Here is a 20,223-nt window from a genome sequence, read left to right as displayed (position 1 = left end):
ACAGCTAGCTCACCCAATATCCAAAAATAGCTCTCAGTGATAATTAAAATTTATTTTGGGCATATCCAACATAAATACTGTTGCACCACCACTGTTAAAGTCCTCTTGTTCCCATCACTGATGTTGCTAAAAACTCAAACTGGTTTGTCATCACTCAATTTATGTAAGAAGGTTGTTTGAATATGACTATCATTATGCTATTTATTTAAAATACATATATGACCACTATATTTTAAAAACTTACTGTGATTTTGATTACTCCACTAACAACTTGTGCTACAATTAGACATCAAAATGTCTAATTTTTAGCCTAGTCAAAAAGGAACCATGATTGCAGTGGGGGAAGTTTTTCTAGGGTGTGAGGCTATACAGCTATTCACCCTTAAGTGTTTAAATACTTTAACATGATGTTTCTATCAATAAAACTCTTGGCTTATTCTTACGTCTGAGTTTAAAATCTCACTATCTACATCCTTGTCAACCAATGCCATGGGCTAAAACTAAAGATAATAACTTAAGATTTATGTCTCCCTCGCACAAGCTACGATTGTCGTGAAATGACAGTTTTGAAGGACCTGTACTGACATCAAAGGGTTCAGATGATCTAGTTAGGTCAATTAAAGTTAATTTTCAGCTTCCATTAAATTCTTTTAATGTTTTCCTCTTTTCCTGTTTTGTAGCCAAGTCCTATACCAAGTCCTGTTTTGGGTCGAAAGCCAAATGCTAGTCAGTCATTGCTTGTATGGTGTAAAGAAGTTACAAAAAACTACCGGGGAGTGAAAATCACCAATTTTACTACATCGTGGAGAAATGGTTTATCCTTTTGTGCAATATTGCACCACTTTAGACCAGATTTAATGTGAGTAGAAACATTTTCCATTCCTTATAAATACTTAGTAAATAATAGACATTTTAAGAACATAAAATTATTTCTTAGCACATGTCCCAAGATACATCGCTTTCTATTTTTTTATTACCTACACTGCTTACTTTTTGAAAGAAATATATGTAAGAAAAAAAAGTTCTTCTGAATACCTAAAAACCATCTTTTCTCTTTTTAAAATAATGTTTTGTGTTAATCTCATGCAAAGACTGACTTCATATTATTATGAAAATTGTGTTAGTGTTAAAATGAAATGAGACAAATAAAGCCTGTAGCTTTTTTACGTTAACAACAAGGGATTACCTCATGATAAATTTGGTTGTCAAGTCTAGTCTCTGGTCGCCTGCCTTAACTTTTCTTTTAGATGGAAAGCTTCAGGCATTGAAACATGTAATCACTATTTTTACTTATTTATTTATTTATTTCCCTAATTTTCCACACTATTAGTTTTGTTGATTGAATTGCTATGAAATTGCTAGTTACTTTTTGGTATTATTGAATGTCAAATTTTTAGATTCAGTTTGTTTTAAAAACAGCTGTTTTTATCAAATATTGTATATACCCACTGTGCCATTTTCTCCCTCAGTGACTACAAGTCTCTGAATCCTCAAGATATTAAAGAGAACAACAAAAAGGTAAGAATTGCCAAGAAAAAAATATATAGTTTCAATTTTGGCTTCTCTGCAGGTTTTTATTAATTTGGGGAAAGTGAGGTTATTTTGTGAGGTCACAACTGCAGCTCACAGAAGGTAGTTTGCTTCCTGCAGTTCAAATAGGAAGCATGGTTTTTTCTGGTTTGTCATGGACTTTAAAGATCACAAGTACCAGGCTGGCATCAGATAATAATACGTATATGACCTTTATTAACTGTTAAATATTTGTTAAAGCATGTTGCTTTTATTCTAAGATAAAGTTTTTTAAAAGTGCACCCAAAACTCTTGTGCTGTAACTATTATGTAAGTTTAAAAAAACATATTGGGAGGGGATGAGAGCAGGAGCCTGATGGGTAAGCAATAAAGAGTAACTAGGTTCTTAGAAATAAAAAGATATAAAATTAGGTTCCTTTCATGTTATGATAAACTTTGTATTATTCCATATAAGTAATCAATACACTGAAATCAGAGTTTCCCAACCGATGTAGGAGTTTATTAACCCTGTCAACCTTCAGGGTAGCTGAGTAGGGCTGAATTGCTGGATCCCCTAAGTCAGCTAACTGTGCTACAGGCTGACTTACCTGTTTACCCCCCTGTACAGTACAATGTTATGATTTTCTATATTCAAGGAGAAGAGTACCTAAATCAGCAGAAAATAAGCACACTTTTTTTTTTTTTTTTGGTACTGAATTGAATTCCTCAACTGAAAAACCAGTGTAATATATTGTTGTCTTAGAATAGGAGTTCTCAGTCTGTGATCTGTGGATAGATTTCAGGGGGTCCTTCAACATGGTTATAGGAAAAATAGATACTATTTTCACAATTCCTTAACTGAAATTCAGCATTTCCTTCAAGTATGAATTTAGACAACAAACCACAGTAATGTTAGCCATGTACCACTGGAAATCACAGACATTTTCACATCACAGTACTGTTGTTGCAGATTCCTACAAATACCTTTTAAGTTTATCTCCTCTTCAAAATTACATTTACATTAATTAATACATTTTTAAAAAGCACATACATTGATGTTTCCCAAATACTGCTTTTCTAATATTTTCATACTGTATTTTTCAATATAATTGATTTCATTTATAATTCTATGTATTTTATATGTAAACATTATATACTACGAAGAGGTCCATTACCAAAAGGGTTCATGGGATAAAGTGAATAGTGATCTCTGGTATTTCTGGTCTAAAGTTTTTAATATTCTTTAAACCATTGATGATAAAAAGTCTTGGAACCTTTAAAGAAGTTCAGTTAATAAACTTTTAGATCATATTCTTTTTTTTTTTTTTTACTTTTATTGTTGTGTAAAACCAAAAGTTTGCTTCAGTATTGGATCAAAAAATTGTTTCTGTGTAAATGGATGATGCTGACCATGGAGTAACATATTTAAAAACTTCATTGTTTTATTGTATGCTATCAAAAAAAAGTAATCTTTATAAAGCAGTATGATGTTCTTCACAGAAATCACCATTCTGGTGTGCATACTACACAGTCATTGTTATGAAATTATTTCTTGTAGAATTTTGGAGAGCCTGCTTCTATTAAAGTGAAATGCCTTTTTTTCCCCACTAAATTACCTCCTTATAAAGGACAGTTCTTTACCTGCACTTTTTTGCATTTGAATGAAATGCTAAGCTAATTTAAATACAGAAATAAATATTATAAAATAAATTGTTATTTTTATAAAGTAGAGGTTTCAATGTACTGTTCAATATTTTGAAAAAGCAACATTGTTGATAATGCCTACTTTTATATTTTTAAAGAATGTGGGAAATCTCATTTAGGTTTAAGTCAGACTTCCTTACATTATTTTAAGAACTTAATGGTGAACATGCTTAAATTTACAAATTTCTACAGAGAAGGATATCCCATTAAAATTTTTTCTCATTTAGATCTTCCAGGACAGATAATCATGGCTTTTAGAAAAGCTTTTAACTTGCATGATTGTTTTCTTTGCAACTATTCAAGGAATAGTTGCTGTTGCATAGTCTTGCTTTCATCATTTGCAACTTCTTACCTAATATCTATATTGAGTATCTCAGTTGCTGCCTGCAGATTATTTCTGGCTTCACACAGTTTTTCCTGATAACCCCAAGTACCCTTGATTGGAGTGAAAGCAGTATAAGATGCAATGCCTGTGTCTAAGTTCCACACAGATGCATAACGTAACTAAATGGCAGTGACTCCTGCTTACCAATTTAATGATTCTAGATGAATGAGACAATTTTCTTTGTAAGTCCTCTTTTTTTTCTCCACATATAAAGAGCTAAAAAGACAGTAGGTGATTGACCATAACAGAGGAGTTTTACCTGTAGGACTTTATAAAAAAGTCTTGACCTCACTTATTAGAAAACTGGTTTGTTTCAAAATATTTTGTAGTGCAATTGGTGTGCACAAAATGAATTGCTACATGAAGTAAAGCACCAGTAAGAGTTTCCCCACAAGGAAGCTAATAATTTTCCCAGATCTGTGAAAAAAAAAATGAATAAAAGCAGTATTTACCTGTGGCATCCGATCTTAACCAATATGTCAGTATTTGAGATAATTGGGAAATGTTTAGAATACTGCCTGTGGTGCTTTTCCTCCTGATGGTTTGCAATTGATGTCTGTCAGTCAAGTTGTCAAGACACATGAGGAGAAAAATGACTTTAATTTTCTTGAAACATGTAAAATAACAAACAAGTCTATACATGCACACCAACTGAGCCATTCTCTCTAGTAAATATTTTGAGGTACCTATATTATGAAACATAGTGCTGTGAAAATTGAAGCGGTTTTAATATCACAATTTATTTTTCATTTTCTTTCTTATTCCACAATATTTATTAAACTACAGAAAGTGTACAAGGATTAAATTCAAAGGCAGAAAATGTACTTTCACATGTAAGTGCAAGACTAGTTCCTTCTGAACAGTTGCATAATTTACAAACATTTGTTTTTTAAAAAACCTGGAATTATGATCCTAAATCTAGATTGTTACAAAACTAGACATTTTACATCCCAAAGCAAGAATAGATCTGGGAGTCTTACTCTCTCAAAGTAGACCTAAACCTTTAGCTATACTTTTAATGCTTCCTAGCAACACAATACTGTTTTCAAGGGTTAGTTGAGGATAGTAATAATTAATTGTAAATTGAGAAACAGCGTTGATTCCTCAAAACTAGAAAAACCTGATGTACCACAGTCATTTCAAGGCTAACAACAATAATACAGTACAGCCTTACATTCTCAGCTAGGTTGTAGTGTTCAAACTATTTCATTTTTCTCAAAATGTGTGAAGGAAAAACGGAGTCAATATTTTCATTATGAAAAATCAATCTTAATTGGGCATTAAAAATTTTTTTCTGTACTTCTAGGCTCAATTAGTATTTGTTTGTACTTTGTTAACCAGTAATCTAGTAGTTCTGATTTATCTAGCTGTACTTTTTATGCACAAATCGCTGCAATTTCCTGATGATAGAAAAGAAGTTGATAGGAGTGATAACACTGGAGATGGATTAGTCTAATGTTTCTTTACACCTTAATTCCTTATCTTAAAAATTTACTTTTAAGATTCCATTCTGTCTCATTTTAACTCAATTTTGGTTATATCCTTTATTGGAAAGGAATATTTCAGCTGTTAATAAATGTTTTTCTCTGGCCTCTCCTCTGCTTCTATATGCTTTCAACTTTTGGCATTTTGTCCTTTTTAATGTAGCATGTCAATAACATAACGAATCTTCAGCAACAGCTATAAACCCATTAAAATTGTGCTATTTTAAAAAATGTATGAATTGTCTGAACTATTCAGTTTATCTTTTGTTTTTCCCTTCTCTAAAGGCATACGATGGATTTGCCAGCATAGGAATTTCCCGGTTATTGGAACCTTCTGATATGGTGTTATTAGCAATTCCTGATAAACTGACGGTTATGACTTATCTCTATCAAATAAGGGCACATTTCAGTGGACAAGAACTAAATGTTGTTCAGATAGAAGAAAACAGCAGTAAAAGTACATATAAAGTTGGAAACTATGAAACAGATACAAACAGTTCTGTTGATCAAGCAAAATTCTATGCAGAGCTTAGTGATCTGAAGCGGGAACCTGAACTCCAACAGCCTACTAGTGGAGCAGTAGACTTCTTAACACAGGATGACTCTGTGTTTGTAAATGACAGTGGAGTTGGAGAGTCAGAAAGTGAACATCAGACGCCTGATGATCACCTTAGTCCAAGCACAGCCTCCCCTTACTGTCGCAGGACTAAAAGTGACACAGAACCCCAAAAATCCCAGCAAAGCTCTGGAAGGACTTCAGGATCTGATGACCCTGGAATGTGTTCCAATACAGACTCAACCCAAGCGCAGATTTTGTTAGGCAAGAAGAGACTACTGAAAGCTGATACTTTAGAATTAAGTGACTTATATGTTAGTGATAAGAAGAAGGAGGTGCTTACATCCTTTATTTGCGAGGAGACAGATAAGCAAAAGCTACAGACTCTAGAAACCAGCAGTAATTTTGAGCAAGAAAAATTAGAGAATTACAGACCCTTAGAATACAAATCAGATCCTGAATCGCCTGTCAAAAAAACAAGTTTATCTCCTACTTCTAAACTTGGACACTGCTACAATAGAGATGCAGACCTTACAACGAAAAAACATACTTCCCTGAGGCAGACAGAGTCTGATCCAGATGCTGATAAAACCACTTTAAATCAGGCAGATCATTCCACAAAAACAGTCCAGGTAAGTGGTTTGGAATGATGAATACTTACTTAAATATACAGTAAATAGTGATTCTATGTTTTTGTTTCTTTTTGTGTTCATAGAATACTTTAAGATATATAAATGATTTAAAGTGAAATATAGTTTCCCATTATAGGAAAACCTGAAATACACTTGCTTTATATTTAAAGTTTATGTTATAATATTTTAAATCTACACATAAATTTGAATTCTAGTATGGAAGAATAAAAAGTCAACTTTTCAAATCAAAATATTACTTAATTATAAAGCCAAGATATTTTAGTATAAGAATAAATAAAACATCAGCACTCTGTTTAGTGAGTGCATTATTCTGAAAATGTACAATGCCAAATTAAATATTTCCCACTTAAAGCATGTTACTTAAATATTTTAGTTGCATTTTAATTGGTATTTTCAGTTCTGTCATTCTTGTTAAAAATGCTAGTAGCAGAGCAGAAATTTGGCTATGGGGGTTAAGATGCAACTCAGGATATCTAAATTCTCTATCAGAGTGCCAGGGTTGGAGTCCCAGCCCTGCTTCCAGTTCCAAGTTCATTTTCCTGCGGTGTGCACCCTGAAAAGCCACAGTGATGACCCAAGTATTTGGGTCCCCGCCACCCACATTAAAAACCTGGATTGAGTTCTGAACTATTGACTTCAGCCTGGCCCAGACAGACCTGGTTGTTGCTGGCATTTGGAGAGTGAGTCAGTAGATGAGTGATTTCTCTCTCTTTCTCTTTCTCTGTCTCTCTCTCTCTCTCGAATGAATGAACTAAATTTTTTTTAATTTCAGAAGCATCTGCATTTCCCTCTATAAAGAGAATATGATACAACTTTGCCCCTTGATTTACTCATGTTATTTAGTGTATTAAATATCTGCTACCATTAATTTTAAGCTTTACTGTCTGTACTATAACAACAAGATATATTGCCAATAAAATTATGACATGATTTTCTAATCATTTAGAACTTTCATTCTCTATTGAAAAAGTCCTTTTAGACTCATAGAAAACTCTTACGTATACATAAAAGAAATTTTAAGCACCATTAATTGATTAAGGTAGTCCTAAAATTTTTTTTCACATTTGAAATCCCACTACTGAATCACTTTCTGATCTACAGTTGTTGGTGTTCTTGTTTTTCTGCACAGTGTTGCCTTTGGTGCTATCAAAGCATGCTATTATAGCAATGCTTCCCTAATTATAATATAGGAGTCTGAGCCCCTAAAGTTGAAGCTATTTTTGTGATAATATTAGGATGTTATTTACCTTTCTCGCACATTCTCCTATATCACCACATTTTCTAAAGGCTACATGATTTGTGATATCTTAACAGACAAATACAAAGGTAGATACAAGATTCTAGCTTCCTGCTTATATAAAAGATTTATAAAAAATGTAGTTTTTTCCCATTTAGTTTTTGTGTTTTTTGAAAGTAATTTTATTAAAATGTTAACATATGGTAGGTTTAATATGACTATTTTTAAATGAAAAAATATTCTTAAAACTTAACAATTTTGATTTCCAAAATAACAAATATCAGTAGATATAATCTACATAAGCAAAATTCTTTGGTATCCTCAATAATTTTTAAATATATAAATTCTGAGGCCAAACAGCTTGAGAAGCTCTGAATCATAGCATTTCTCCAAGATGGAATCTCTGGGGATTGCTTTCAACTTAGAATAGTCGTTGGTAATAGCACTTTCTAGACTTTTCAGAAACTCCCAACAGAACATATTTAGATGATAACTTGTGTTTATGTTCCTTTCTGAAATGGTGTAATCAGCTCTCCTTGTCCCTTTTCAGTGTGTTCTTGTGTGTTGATTCAGTCAATAATAGATTGAAAATATTTTTTAAAAATATGACTGAACCAAACATGTGAACTTTTCTTGTCATTATTCCGCAAACAATGTCAACCATTTACATAGAATTTGCATAGTTTTTTATATTTTTTTTAAAGATTTATTTATGGGGCTGGCGCCTCGGCTCACTTGGTTAATCCTCTGCCTGCAGTGCCGGCATTCCATATAGGTGCCGGGTTCTAGTCCTAGCTGCTCCTCTTCCAGTCCAGTTCTCTGCTGTGGCCCGGGAGGGCAATGGAGGATGGCCCTAGTGCTTGGGCCCCTGCACCCACACGGGAGACCAGGAAGAAGCTTCTGGCTTCAGGCGGGTACAGCGCCAGCCATAGCAGCCATCTGGGGAGTGAACCAACAGAAGGAAGACCTTTCTCTCTCTCTCACTGTCTATAACTCTACCTGTCAAATAAAAAAATATTTATTTATTTATTTGAAAGAGTTACACACAGAGAGAAGGAGAGGCAGAGAGAAAAAAAAAAAAGAAGACTTCTATCCACTGGTTCACTCTCCATTTGTTTGCAACGCTGGAGCTGTGCTGATCCGAAACCAGGATCCAGGAGCTTCTTCTGGGTCTCCCATGCGGGTGCAGGAGCCCAAAGACTTGGGCCATCTTCTGCAGCTTTCCCAGGTCATAGAAAGAGCTGGATTGGAAGTAGAGCAGCTGGGACTTGAACTGGCACTCATATGGGATGCCAGTGCTGCAGGCGGCAGCTTTACCTGCTATGCCACAGCGCCAGCCCCAGTTTTTTATATATTTAAGCAATCTAGAGATGATTTATATTGTATAGAAAGCTTGTATAGATTCTTTACAAGTGCCAAGCTATTTTATATAAGGGACTTGGGCATCTGGAAAATCCATAGGGGATCCTGGAACCCATCACTTGTGCTTACCAAAGGATGACTGTATTCAAATGGTAGTTAACTGAAGCATTAAGTAATTGCAATCATGCCACAGAAATAATTCAAAAACGTTCATGGGGCAAGGAATTGAAAGGTAAGTTTATTTGATGCAAAAAAAAATGTGAAATCCTTGCCTTATTTTTTCCTAATATATAGTTTTGAAAAACCCTCATGCCTTTTTTAAAAAAATAGATATATTTACTTATTTGAGAGGCAGAGTAACAGAGGGAGGGAAAGAGAGAGAGCTATCTTCCATCAGCTAGTTCACTCCTCAAATGCCTGCAACAACCAGTGTTAAAAATGTGTGATACTAGGCGCTGTGGTGCAGTGGGTTAACACCCTGGCCCGAAGCGCCGGCATCCCATATGGGTGTCAGTTCGAGAAATGGCTGTTCCACTTCCAATCCAGCTCTCTGCTGTCCTGGGAAAGCAGTAGAAGATGGCCTTGGGCCCCTGCGCCGGTGTGGGAGACCCAGAAGAGGCTCCTGGCTCCTGGCGCTTCGGATCAGTGTAGCTCTGGCCATTGCAGCCAACTGGGGAGTGAACCATTGGATGGAAGACCTCTCTCTCTCTGCCTCACCTTCTCTGTGTAACTCTGACTTTCAAATAAATAAATAAATCTTTTAAAAAAATGTGTGACGCTAGTAATTATCTCTCAGTGCCAGGATTGCCAATTATTTTATTTTTCTTCTTTTTACTTGTATATATTTTCTAAAATCTCTATAATAAGAATTTCTAACTAGAAAACAAAACAAAACAAAAAGCAAAAGAAACTTATGTTTATATGCTGTTGAGACCAAAATACTTTTTCAGTCTATATAGATGGTTGGAATCAATAAAGACTATAGTACTGGGACTGGTGCTATGGATTAACAGATTTAGCCATAGGGATGCCAATTCCAGTCCCAGCTGCTCCACTTCTGATTCAGTTGCCTGCTAACATGCCTGGGAAAACAGCAGAAAATGGCCAAGTACTTGGGCTCCTGGACCCACGTGGGCCACGTGGGAGATCCAGACAAAGCTCCTGGCTCCTGGCTTCAGCCTGGCCCAGCCCTAGCTGTTGAAACCATTTGGGGAGTTAGCCAACAGATGGACAACCTTGCTCTCTATAATTCTGCCTTTCTAATAAATAAATCTTAAAAAAAAAAAAAAGTCTACAAAATCACAGAATTTACAACTGGTATGATCTTAAAGATGATCCTACTCTGAGTTCTTCATTTCAAAGATAAAGAAATTGTGAGATTAAAAAATATCATTAGCAGGGGTTGGTGTTAAAGCTCAGAGGCTTAAGCTACTTCTTGGGATGCCTACATTCCATAATGAAGTGCCTGGTTTGAGTCCTGGCTACTCCACACTTCCAATTTAGCTTCTTGCTGATGCCCTTGCTGGCATCACAGGTATGGCGTGGCTTCACCTGCTGTGCCACAATGCCAGGCCCAATACTTGTGTTCTTGCCACCTGGGTAGTAGACCCAAATGGAGTTCCTGGCTGCTGGCTTCAGTCTGGTCTAAGTCTAGCTATTGTATTTCAGAAGTGAACCGATAGATAAAAGATCTCTCCTTTCTCTATCTCTCTCTCACCATCTAACTCTATCTGTCAAATAAAAAAAAGGGGGGGGGGCAGCGCCATGGCCGTGACTCACTAGGTTAATCCTCCACCTGCAGCGCCAGCATCCCATAAGGCACCAGGTTCTAGTCCTGGTTGCTCCTCTTCCAGTCCAGCTCTCTGCTGTGGCCCAGGGAGGCAGCGGAGGATGGCCCAAATCCTTGGGTGCCTGTACCCACATGGGAGACCAGGAAGAGGCACCTGGCTCCTGGCTTTGGATCGGCGCAGCGCACCAGCCATAGCGGCCATTTGGAGAGTGAACCAATGGAAGGAAGACTTCTCTCTATCTCTCTCTCTCACCGTCTAACTCTGTCAAAGGAAAAAAAAAGAAAGATCTCTGTCACTTCATCTCTATCACTTTGAATTTCAAATAAATAATAAAGAAATCTTCAAAAATAGTTAATATTTATCCAATATATACTGTATGCCAGTGCTCAATATTTTACTCTATTACTTAATTTGTACATTGTCCTTATGAGAGTTGATCTATTTTAATCCCTGTTTTATGAATGAAGAAACTGGCTTAGAGCGATTGAGCAATTTGCCTGCAATTAAGTATTGGAATTGACATTTTAACTGACATTTAAATTTAGGTTTCTTTAACTGCAAAGGTCTTAAACATCATGTAATAAAATATAGGGTAGTTTTGTGATATGGATGTGTGTGGGCATATGTGTGTGTATTTTTATTTGAGATACAGAGACAGGACTCTAGTCTGCTGGTTTTACTCCTCAAGTATCTGCAATAATCAGGACTAGGCAGGGCCAAATCCAGAAACAGGATAGTCAATCCAGGTATCACAAAGGTTGTAGAAAACCAATACTGGAGCCATCAGCTACTGTCTCCTAGGGTCTCCACTGGAGAAACTGGAGGAAACTGGAACCAGGAGCTGGATATCAAACCCAGGTACTCCAATATGAGATGTGTAGTTTTTAAGTATTACATTTCTTGCTGGCACCATGGCTCACCAGGCTAATCCTCCGCCTGTGGTGCCGGCACACCAGGTTCTAGTCCTGGTCAGGGCACCGGATTCTGTCCCGGTTGCCCCTCTTCCAGGCCAGCTCTCTGCTGTGGCCCGGGAGTGCAGTGGAGGATGGCCCAAATGCTTGGGCTCTGCACCCCATGGGAGACCAGGAGATGCACCTGGCTCCTGCCATCGGATCAGCACGGTGCGCCGGCCACAGCGCACTGGCCGCGGCAGCCATTGGAGGGTGAATCAACGGCAAAGGAAGACCTTTCTCTCTCTCTCTCTCTCTCTCACTGTCCACTCTGCCTGTCAAAAAATTTAAAAAAAAAAAAATTAAAAAAAAAAGGAAGTTGAAAGCAATGTTTAAAAAAAAGTTTTACATTTCTTATTAATAGTGGAAGAGAGATCTTACATCAAAATTCAGAATTCATTTGATTAATTGTGTCTGGTTTGAGAAAGTATTCATTTTGTAATCAATCAAAATGCAGTGACAAATTCTGTTAAACTCTGTCACTATGAACTTAGAATCTGTCATTACCAGGTATATTTCATTTGTATCTATTTTGTTTAGTAATTTACATTACATACTACATACTAATGTAAATTAGTATTAGTACCCTTAAAATCTTAAGTGATGAAAATGTTCTGGAATTGGGTTATAGTAATAGATCACAGTCTTATGAATATACTGAAAACCAAATTACTTATACAATTTAAGGAAAATATTGCCTTATTTGCTTATATAAAGAATTTTAGATAGTTAAAATATAAAGGTCACAGAGAAACCCAAAAATGAGATACAGATCATTTTAATTTTACATAATATCAAATAAAGTAATAGATTTACTGCTTTTCTTTTCCTCGACCATAAGTACTACTTATGATTGAACCAAAACTGTGCAATGAAAGGGAAGTAAAAGACATTTAACTATCAGTGGTTCAGATGGTGCTTAAGTTGCCAGTATCCCACTGCAGGGTACCTGAGTCTGATACCTGACTCCAACTCCTGATTTCAGTCCTGCCAAAGCAAAACCTTGGAGGCAGCAATGATTGCTCAAGTAATTGGATTCCTGTTACCTACATAGGAGACCTGGCCCACCCCAGACCTGGCTGTGGCAGATATTTGGAAATAGAGTGGAAGCTTGTTTTCTCAGTGTCTTTATGTCTCTCTAGTACCAAGTACTAGTAATTTGGACTAAAAGGAGTATGGATATTTGTTTTTTGGGTTAGTGCTGCCATTTTTTTTTTAGTGCCGCTATTTAAGAACTGATTTTCACTGATGGCCAATATCAATTGTCCTTCAAATATATTCTAAATTTACATACTAGGGGTAGGTGTTTGGTGGATGCTACTTGGGACACCCACATCCCATATGTAGCATGTCTGTGTTCTGTTCAAGTCCCAGCTCTGCTCCTGCCTGCAGCTTCCTAATAATGTCTACCCTGGGAAGCAGTGGGGTGATGGGTCATGTAGTTGTATCCCCTCCACTGTTGTGAGAGACCTGGATTGAGTTTTAGGTTCCTGGCTTTGGCCTGTCTTAACTGTGGCTGTTGCAGGCATTTTGGGAGTGAACCATTGAATTTAAAAACTCTGTCTCTCTGCCTTTCAAATATGTTAAATAAATAAATAAACAATATTTAAAAATTTAAAATTACAAATTAATCTGGAAGAACATATGGTATAGTGGTTTTCTTAAAAGGAGAATGAGGAATGGAAAAAAAAACTAGACTTTTTTTTTTACAAAATATAGTAGTTTTGAATTTTCTATAAATATTAATTGTCAAGAACTTAAAGGATTATTGCCATAGGTATTTAAAATCTATCAACATACAAATTTGGAACATATAATTCTTTAAGACTATAAAAATAAAACTGGATAGTGGGTGTTTAGCCTGACAGGACACCCACATCTCGTATATTAGAGTGCCTGGGTTAGATTTCCAGCTTCGACTTCCCCCTAGTGCAGATGCTGGGAGGCAGTGGTGATGGTCCAAGTAATTTGTACCTCCCAGGTAGGAGACCTGGACTGCATTCCTGGCCCCTGGGTCTGTTGTGGCCCAACCCCAGCTATTGTAGTATTTGGGGAAAGAAACAGAAAATGGGAACCCTTTCTGTTTGTGTATATATTTATCTCTCTCTGTCTCTCTCTCTGTCTCTCTCTTTCTGCCTCTAAAATAAATAACATTTTAAAACAAATAAATATGTAAAACTGTGAACTTTAAAAAATGTCTTTGACTACCAAATTATTCTATATGAGCAAATGCAAAAAATAGATGGAATATATGTATGGGCTTTATGCTTTATGGAAATGTGTTCTAATCAAAGTATAATTAGATTTAATACAGTTTTAGGCAGTAAAGACATGTTTCTTTTATGTCATGATTTATGTATTTATTCCACAGTTTCTAGTCAACATTAATGTTCTCTGTAGGTAATCTCATGATCTCAAGGAGCTACAGTCTGATTTCTGACCCCTGTTATTTCAAGAGATTGGTTAACTTTAATTAGTTTACAAATGTAGATTACATATTCCTTATTTTTTGGCTTCTAATTCTGTATCTTTCCTTTTAAGCATCGAATGTTATCCAGACAAGAAGAACTTAAAGAGAGAGCAAGAGTTCTGCTTGAACAAGCAAGAAGAGATGCAGCTTTAAAAGCAGGCAATAAGCAGAATACCACCACAGCCACACCACTCTGCAGCAGCCAGCTAAGTGATGTGAGAAATGCTCATTGAAAAAACCATTAGTTGCTTCTTGTAATTATGGGTGTTTGCTTGTATCTTTGCTAAATTAGCTTGGTACTTTGCTAAATTACTTGGTACATTATGGGTACTTGGTACACTTACTAAACTGATAAGTTCATAACTGTAGGAAAATGCTGTCATTATTCCTACACAGCATGTTAGCTATGAGGAAAAGTAAGATCCTGGAATATAATTTTGATATTTACATGAATCTTTTTTTCTGTTAGTTTATGTTTGATAACTATAGTACTTTAAGATTTGTTTTTTGTGTATGGAAGTTAATTTTCTTGGAAATGTTTTACTTTACTCCTCAAGATATCCAAACTACTTTCCAGTTGAGAAAATTGAGACCAGTAGGTAAGGTAACTTATACAGGGTCACAAAGAGTCAATAAATGATGAATATAAGATTTGCACTAGGCCATTTTTAGATTCCAGAGCCAGTGCTCTTTCTTATCAGATACTACCATCCCTGCATTAAACCATATTTTTATACATGTTTATGTGCAGTGCTTCTCAGATAATAATGATTATATGATAGTAGAAGCACTTAAGTTTAAGGATACATAAACCTTTTCATGAACCTAAAAACTGGCAACCTCTACCCCACCACCAAACTCATGTATACATAAAATTGCATATTTGTTTTAAGGCTTTGCAGAGACCGATTTTCTAACTTCTGACCTTAAATACTGTTTTTCAAATTCAAGGCTTTATACCATAATTGGATGTAAAATCATTTTAGTGGGCTACAAAATTTATTTTTAATGAAAAAGTATAGAATGGAATAGAAAATATCAAAATTCACTATATATATATAAGCATGGTATTTTTTGTGAAATTTGGTTGTATGAGTGTGTGTGCTTACTGGATATTGAAAAAAAATACATTTTTAAACCTTGGATCATGATGAAATAGTTTGAGAGAGACTGTCATTGTGCAGTGTACTAAGCTACTTCTTCTCTTCTCTTTTTTTTTTTTTTTTTGACAAGCAGAGTGGACAGTGAGAGAGACAGATAGAGAGAAAGGTCTTCCTTTGCCATTGGTTCACCCTCCAATGGCCACCGTGGCCGGCGCTCTGTGGCCGGCACACCGCGCTGATCCGATGATAGGAGCCAGGTACTTATCCTGGTCTCCCATGTGGGTGCAGGGCCCAAGCACTTGGTCCATCCTCCACTGCACTCCCTGGCCACAACAGAGAGCTGGCCTGGAAGAGAGGCAACTGGGACAGAATCCGGTGCCCCGACTGGGACTAGAACCCGGTGTGCCGGCGCCACAAGGCAAAGGATTAGCCTAGTGAGCCACGGGGCCAGCCCTAAGCTACTTCTTAAGATAGCCATATTCCATATCAGAGTGCCAGTTTGAGTTCTTTCTCTTCTGCCCTAGATCCAGCTTCCTACGAATGCATTCAGGGAGGTGCTTGGGCCCCTGCCACCACGTTGGGTAGAGTTCTGGGCTTCTGGCTTCAGCCTGGCATTTGGGGAGTTAGCTAGCTGATGGAAAAATCTCTCTGTCATTCAAGTAGATGAAAATAAATACATATTTTTTTAAAAAATTCAAAAAATGCTAATCTAGATGACTATTCTTACTAAGGAAGATCTTGTAGTCTCATGTTAGCTTTTTCAGTGCTTAGCCATCTTTCATCAATTTGTTGAGTCAATCATTTGCCAGACATTTTGGGAGTGTCTGAATTGTGTCTATTCAGTGACAGGAAAGATTGAGTTTCTCCCTTCATGGCTTTATATCCTGGGAAGGACAGATAACAACAAATAAATAAGCAAGGTAATTACAGTGAAAATTGCATAATATTGTAGAAGGTAATTTGAGAAGGCAGGGGCTTGAATGACTTGAGGAGAGGATATTTGAACGAATATTTGGTGGATAAGACAAATCTGGTCAAGTGGAATACCACTGAAATAGTATTTTCTCTAAAATGAAAGTTATTTTGTTTATATTTGTGATAAACTTTGTTTTATAATTCTTCCAGGCTTTAAAAATTGTGTAAAATTTGTACCTTTATTTTTTCTTTTAGAATATAATTTAAAAGTACAATAATGAAGTTTAAAGATAAAATAACTGTAACTTGATTTTCAATTCAGAATATTTTATTTTATATTTAAATGATCTGCTTGCCAAGTGGATTTAAAAACTGATTTTACCAGGGCCTGCATTGTGGCATAGCAGATTAAGCCACCGCTTGTGATAGAATCCCATGTCGTAGCACTGTTTGGAGTTGTGGCTGTTCTGCTTCTGATCCAGCTCTATCCTGATGTACCTGGGAAAGCAGCAGAGGAAGGCCCAACTACCTGGACTCCTGCCAGCCACAGAGGAGTCTTGGTTGGAGTTCTGGGTTGCTGGCTTTGGCCTGGCCCAGCCCCAGCTATTGTAGACATTTGAGGAGTGAACTAGCAAATGGAAGATGATGTTTTCTCTCTCTTTCCCCCACCCTCTGCCACTCTGTCTTTCAAATATATAAAGAAATAAATCTTTTTTTAAAGAAAGCATTTTACCTATGTATCACTTTTACATAAATTACTAGTTATTATATAATATTTATTGAGTACTTGGTATGTGTGAAGCAAGATTCTAAGTGCTTTAATTTAGATTTTATTGTTTAGTCATCACAACAATTATTTAAGGTATTTATTATCATCCCCATTTTATAATTGAGAAAACTAACACAAAAACAAATACATGAATTGCCCACAGTCACATAAATAATAGATGTCAGAATTAGGAATTGAAAGATTATATTCTTAAAATATTTTGTTATATTACCTTCTTTTTTTTATGATGTATTTATTTATTTGAAAGGCAGCATTACAGAGAAGTGGAGGCAGAGAGAGAAAGAGAGAAGTCTTCTATCTGCTGGTTCACTCCCTAAATGGCCATAACAGCTGGAGTTGGGATGATATGAAGCCAGGAACCAGGCTTCCAGGTCTCACACATGGGTGCAGGGGCCCAAGCACTGGGCCATCTTCTACTGCTTTCCCAGGCCATAGCAGAGAGCTGGATTGCAAGTGGAGCAACCAGGAATCTAACTAGCACCCATATGGGATGCTGGCATTGCAAGCAGTAGCTTTACCTGCTACACCACAGCACTGACCTCTATATAGTCTTTTTTTTTTTTTTTAATTTTTTAGATAGAGTTAGTGAGAAAGAGAGAGAGAAAGGTCTTCCTTCTATTAGTGCACCCCCCCAAATGGCTGTTACAGCCAGCACGCAGCGCCAATCCGAAGCCAGGAGCCAGGTGCTTCCTCCTGGTCTCCCACGCAGGTGCAGGCGCCCAAGCACTTGGGCCATCCTCCACTGCCTTCCCCGGGCCACAGCAGAGAGCTGGACTGGAAGAGGAGCAGCTGGGACTAGAACATGGCGCCCATATGGGATGCTGGTGCTGCAGGCGGAATATTAGCCAAGTGAGCCATGGCGCCGGCCCTTTTATTTATTTATTTATTTATTTTTAATTTTTTTTAGATAGAGTTAGACAGTGAGAAAGAGAGACAGAGAGAAAGGTATGGTCTTATTTGTTTTCTGACTTCCTTATGAGGTAGAAATAGATTTTATTGTAGAGATTAGGAAAATGAGTTGCAAATGATGTTTAAATTTACCTAAAATCACAAAGAAAACTAACCTAGAGTTCCAGTGCTCTGACTCATAAGGCTGAACTTATTTCTACAAAGCACCTGTAATTTGACTTGTACTTTTTATTTCCCAAATGAAAACTTTTACCTATGTTGTATTAGTACAAATTGTACATCCTAATTACTTACTGAAACATCTTCTATCTCAGATATTTTACATTTTACTTAGATGCTATATTATGTAGGAGGGTAGCTATGGTGGGAAGAATCACTATATTCCTAAAGTTGTAATTATGAAATTTGTAGTCATTAAATAAAAGGTTTCTTTGGGAGAAAAAAGAATTTATTAAGTTAAATGCTTTTGCACTACTGAATGGATGCAAGGAATTAAACTTCATCGAGAAAACTTGGGACAGGCATTTGGCCTGTTAGGTGAAGACACTGGTTAAGATGCCAGCATCCCATATTGGAGTGCCTAGATTTGATACCTGCCTCTGGCTTCTGACTCCAGATTCCTGGTAGTGTGGACTCTGGGAAGCAGTGGTGATGGCTCAAGTAATTGGGTTCCTGCCACCCATGTGCAACACCTGGACTGAGTTCCCAGTGCCTGACTTCATCTTGGCCTAACTCCTGCCATTACAGACATTTTAAGAGTGAACCAGTGGTTGAGAGCTCTGTCTCTCTGTTTCCCTCTTTCTTTCATCTCTCAAATAGATAAACTCTTAAAATAATAATATATAATTTTAAAATAAAAGAGGATCATCATCTTTGTTAACAAATAAAAAAGGAGGAGGAAGATGAGCATTTGGAGCAGCAATTCAAGAAAATGCTTGGGACACATGCATCCCATATCAGGATGCAGCTCTGCTTTTTAATTCCAGCTTCCAGCTAAGGTGCATTCTGGAAGGCACCAGATGATGGCTCAAGTGGTTGGGTCCCTGCCACATATGTGGGAGACATTGAGTTCTCGACCTCTGGCTTTGGCCTGGCCAAGCCCCTGCTGTTGGCAGGCATTTGGGGAATGAACCAGTGAATGGAAGATCTGTTTGTGTCTATCTTTGTCTATCTTTCTCTCCATCTGTGCCTTTCAAATTAAAAAAATTAAAATACATTTTTTAAAAAATTTAAATGCTCATTCCTTTTACAAAGTAATTCCACTAAGGAAAATCAGTATACAGATTTTTATCACAATGTTATTGATAGTAGCAAAAATTTCAAAAATGCCCTAAGTGCTCAAAAACAGGAGGATGATTACATAAATTACAATAAATACATATAGGTCTTAAGTAACCATTAAAGTTATTATTTTCAGGAATAATTCTGAAGGAATATTTTAAGGATGTGGAAAAATGCTCACAATGTCATTTGTTCAGAAAAAAAGATTTGAAATCATATATAGCATATGAACTCCATTTTGAAATACTATATGCTGTGTTTTGTATATGCTTTGAAAAGCACAGGAAAGAAAAAGCATCAGAAATACAAATGACTTACAAGTGTTTTCCCCCCTTTCTGTATTAAACATATACATATTAAGATAAATGTTTTTAAAGAAATTTTTGTTATCCAAAAAGAATATTTTCAACAAATTGTCTTCTTAGCATACCCCAATTCTTTTAAACTAGGATTGTATTTTAGTATCTCTGTAGAGAGAAACACAGAAAGAAATCTTCAATTTTATAGTTAATGATATTAGTTTGAACCTAGGTGTGGAATAAATGGTTGATTTCCTGATCACGTTGAGAAGACATGAAGTTCTTGATGACCACTGTTTGAAACTCCTACAAAATTATCATAGTGTCTCATAAAATATATCATTGTTCCTTTGACTACTGACATAAATTAGGTTAGCTTTTTCTTTTTAAAGATATATTTATTTATTTGAAATTAGAGTTATAGAACGACAGAAGGAGAGACAGAGAGCGAGCTTCCATCTGCTGATTCACTTCCCAGATGGCCACAACAACCAGAGCTGGACCACGCCGAAGCCAAGAACCTAGAGCTTCTTCCACGTCTCTTACATGGGTGCAGGGGCCCAAGGGCCTGAGCCATTTTCCACTGCTTTCTCAGGGCTTCCCCAGGTATACCAGGAGGCAGTTGGATCAAAAATGGAGTGGCTGGGACTCGAATTAGCACCGATATGGAATACCAGCACTGCAAGCTGTGACTTAGCATACTGCACTATGACACCTGCCCAAATTAGCTCTCTTACATTTGTATGTCAGTACTTTTTTTCCCAGAAAGAGCAACTCCATGGCATGTATCTGGCTAGCTACGTGCCAGCTGAATTACTTTGTTACA

At 36.6% G+C, this 20,223-nt stretch overlaps 1 protein-coding gene across 20 annotated transcripts in view; it reads left to right on the top strand.

The window, feature by feature from the left end:
* The window catches only part of EHBP1 (EH domain binding protein 1), a 383,016-nt gene that overhangs the window by 255,084 nt on the left and 107,709 nt on the right, over positions 1-20,223 (top strand). For all 20 annotated transcript variants that reach the window (XM_070069071.1, XM_070069064.1, XM_070069059.1 and 17 more), the window contains 4 exons: positions 681-859; positions 1,470-1,518; positions 5,368-6,270; positions 14,172-14,315. In XM_070069071.1, coding sequence (XP_069925172.1) covers positions 681-859; positions 1,470-1,518; positions 5,368-6,270; positions 14,172-14,315 — 1,275 coding nt within the window. The remainder of the gene's footprint in view (positions 1-680; positions 860-1,469; positions 1,519-5,367; positions 6,271-14,171; positions 14,316-20,223) is intronic.

This window comes from Oryctolagus cuniculus, chromosome 2 (assembly GCF_964237555.1).
Source record: "Oryctolagus cuniculus chromosome 2, mOryCun1.1, whole genome shotgun sequence".
NCBI lineage: Eukaryota > Metazoa > Chordata > Mammalia > Lagomorpha > Leporidae > Oryctolagus > Oryctolagus cuniculus.
The sequence above is the reverse complement of the archived record's forward strand: the minus strand, read 5'-3'. Positions and strand labels throughout refer to the sequence as shown.